The 3130-nt window shown below is 36.5% G+C and overlaps 1 protein-coding gene across 2 annotated transcripts; it reads right to left on the reverse strand.

Moving 5' to 3' along the window:
* Nucleotides 1–251: 251 nt before the first annotated feature.
* On the reverse strand, nt 252–2334 carry LOC114388643 (F-box/LRR-repeat protein 14-like). Of its 2 annotated transcripts, none has more exons than XM_028349240.1 (2): nt 2226–2334; nt 252–1907 (listed from the first exon to the last, which is right to left on the reverse strand). In XM_028349240.1, exon 2 carries the CDS (start codon nt 1892–1894, stop codon nt 491–493), a length of 1404 nt encoding a protein of 467 aa, XP_028205041.1. In that variant the 5' UTR covers nt 1895–1907; nt 2226–2334; the 3' UTR covers nt 252–490. The 2 variants fall into 2 exon arrangements, with proteins under 2 accessions (XP_028205041.1, XP_028205042.1); XM_028349241.1 differs by having other exon boundaries at nt 252–1897; nt 2226–2237.
* Nucleotides 2335–3130: the final 796 nt, after the last annotated feature.

Below are 3130 nucleotides of genomic sequence, written 5' to 3' on the forward strand. Positions count from 1 at the left end.
AAGAAAATGCCTAAATTTATTTATAGCTAGTTTGCCTAGTTTAGATTCGGGTTTAGGGTGCGCAATTAATGCATGCCTAGTTGGAGAGGATAAAATTGCAACATGGTAAAAACTACAGTACTTAATGAAGTTTTCTCCATTCACTTGAATACACTGCTACACTAATGACAGGCTCTAGAGCTGCCAATGGGTAAAGAGGTACAAAACTTACCGCTTACAAAAGGTTCCAATTTCATAAATGTAGTGAAGCATTTGGTTGGCTAATACAAATCATATATAGCCAAAGAAGCCATTTATTTTATCAATCGATTTACAAAAATAAATACAACAGAATTTGACATAAAAATAAAAAAATAAAAAATACAACAACAGAATAATCTTACGTATGTGTGAAATTGTGGTGTGATATACAACGTATAGAAGATATAGAGAAGCATTGAAGATAGCCAAGACGGAACGTAAGGAAATAAAATATGGCAACGGACTTCATTCAGTACATCCAAGATAAGTCTTGCCTGAAAGACACAGACTTTGCAGCTCGTTGGACACCTCTTTCAGAAATTTGAGGACAATCTTCAATGGCCAAGAAATCCAATTTCAATGATCCAACAAGTGGCTTTAATCCATCATCAGAGATCCCCAAACACTTGCTTAACCGTAAAATGCACAATCTGGGAAACTGACTCACAAGCTGTAGCCCTTCATCACTAATCTCTTGGCACCTCACCAGTTCAAGCGATTCAAGATACTCCAGGGAGCAAAGAGCTTCCATTCCAACATCATTGAAGGAATAAACATGATCAAGAGCAAGCTGCCGAACTGGGCACCTTTGAATCAAACAAAGTATTCCACTTAATGTGAATGAGGAGGATGAGGGGAACTCCCCATCAGAAAAAGATATCCTCACTGATTCAAGCTTGGAGCAGTTTTGAGCCAAGGCCTTTAGACTCTCATCCGTCAATCTCAACGGATTATTCACCAAGGAGGGGAGCGAAAAATCAGATGGAACTCTAAGCGAAACCGATTTAAGGTTACTTGATCTTTGGGACAAACAAATAATGTCAAAGTCCCTCACCCCAACACACATGTCTAGGTGAATTTTTTGCAAGTTCTTGCACTTCCTCAATACACAAGCAAGCCCTCTCCCAGGACTGATGATGCAATTCACCAGGCTAAGTTCAAGCATATTCTCACAAGGGACATGCTGCTTTTGCCACCTATCAACAGACAACCGGTCATAAACCTTCATGTATCGGTAGTTAGCATCCACTTCAAACTGCAACCTTGTGAGTTTCTGCCAACCAGGGCCAAGCTTAATTAAGTCCCCTTCACCAATGGCCCTGCAATTCTTAATGGAGAGATCCTCGAGCCTTCCGAGCTTGCCAAGATATTCAAGCCATTCCACACTGCTGACATTAAGGCATCTGATAAGGTGAAGGCTGGAGAGGTTCTTGCAGCCCACAACAAGAGACAGAATGCCACAGCCAGTGATCCTTGGTGTGAAATTCAACCTCAGAGATGAGAGCTTGGAAGAAGAAGCCAAGTAACGGAGACCAACATCAGTGATGAATGTGCAGTAGCTCAAGGAGAGATCACAGAGTAGAGGGCAGTGATTTGCAAGAATGAGAAGACCCTTGTCATCCAATTGTTTTCCCAGTTTGGACATCCATCCAGAGTATGTAATCTCCACTTTGGACAAGTTCTGAAACCTTGTGCATAGACAGGTCAAAGCTTCATCTGCAGGATCCATTCCACACCCAACCCTTACAAAAGTCCTTTGTGCATTGTCCAAATAATAAAGCCGTTTGCAAACAAGAGAAACAGAATTTCTATCACTTGTTTTCTTTAACCTACTCAATATCTCCCATACTATGTGCTCTGGTATGTTATCCATCCTCTTTTCTCCTCTGCAGAAAATTCAAAATCTAAAATTTCCAATCTCATATTCATGTATACTAATGACAAAAAATTAAAATTCGAAAAATCCAACATAGGATACACATATCATGTGTGTGTGTTGCACTGTCGGTTATCTATTTACCAAAAGGTTAAGATCTGGGGAGAAAATTGAAAGGAGTGAAGGATTCATTGTGAGATGATAAGTTAATTTAATTGGGATTGGAAGAACAATAGGAAAAGCGAAAATTAAACATAACCGAAACAGAAAAAAAACAAAAGGGTATAAGAATTGAATTTGAGGGAATAAAGAAGGATCCATCGCCTACCTGCTCTTCACAACGTGAATCGAAGAAGAGATTTGTTTTACAGCACATATGTCAATCAATAGATATTTTCTTTGTGAGGGCCCAAAACAATGTATCCTCCTTTGGGCCTTTGCTCTAAGCCCAACCCCAATTTTTCCATGGTTGGATCTCAAACAAGCAAAACCCATTTTAGTTCCAAAAATCATGAAGAAGCAATAAAGAGTTGTTTGTTTTACTCTGACGGTGAAAAAATAAGCAAGGTGCGGTGATCGCCACGACCGTGCCACCTACGCAAACACGCACGTAGTTAGAAAACTCAGATGAAATAATGCATCAAAAACATTATACGCTAAAATAATAACTACTATAAACTTTAAACTATTTCTTTAATGATCTTTGGCTTGAGGAAGTTACTTTAGAGATTGATAATCTCGTAAAGCTTGATTTACTGAATCTTTCTCATCTTTCTGAATAATAGAGCCAAATCTTACCCTTCAAAAAAAAAAAAACTATTCCTTTAATTATGTTTTTAGTTCTCATATTCACTTTTACTAGCCTTTGTTGAAGAATAGTTCTTAAAAATGTTCTATTACAATTCTTATATTTTAAAATTAAAATAAAAAAAATACATAAAGATTAAGAGAGTAAGAAATTTTTTTTTACCTTTTTTCTCTCAAAAATATTCTCTTTAAAAAATAATCTTATTTGAGACAAGGATGGAAAATTTAATAAATAAAAAAAGAAATGTGAATATATCTATATACAGAACATGCCTCTAACCTATTCGAATGTTTTAAAATTTGTATACTCTCTTCTCTTTTTGTCGTGAAAAAGAGAAAAAAAGAGAGATAATACAAAGAGTAAAAAAATGAAAATTGAATTCCACAGATTATGTAGTCTAAATTTAATAAATGAAATCAGTTTTT

Source organism: Glycine soja, chromosome 15 (assembly GCF_004193775.1).
Source record: "Glycine soja cultivar W05 chromosome 15, ASM419377v2, whole genome shotgun sequence".
NCBI lineage: Eukaryota > Viridiplantae > Streptophyta > Magnoliopsida > Fabales > Fabaceae > Glycine > Glycine soja.

Bases quoted from the DNA above. Each gene is read 5' to 3' on its own strand.
- LOC114388643 (XM_028349240.1), bottom strand. From the start codon at position 1,894: ATGGATAACATACCAGAGCACATAGTATGGGAGATATTGAGTAGGTTA.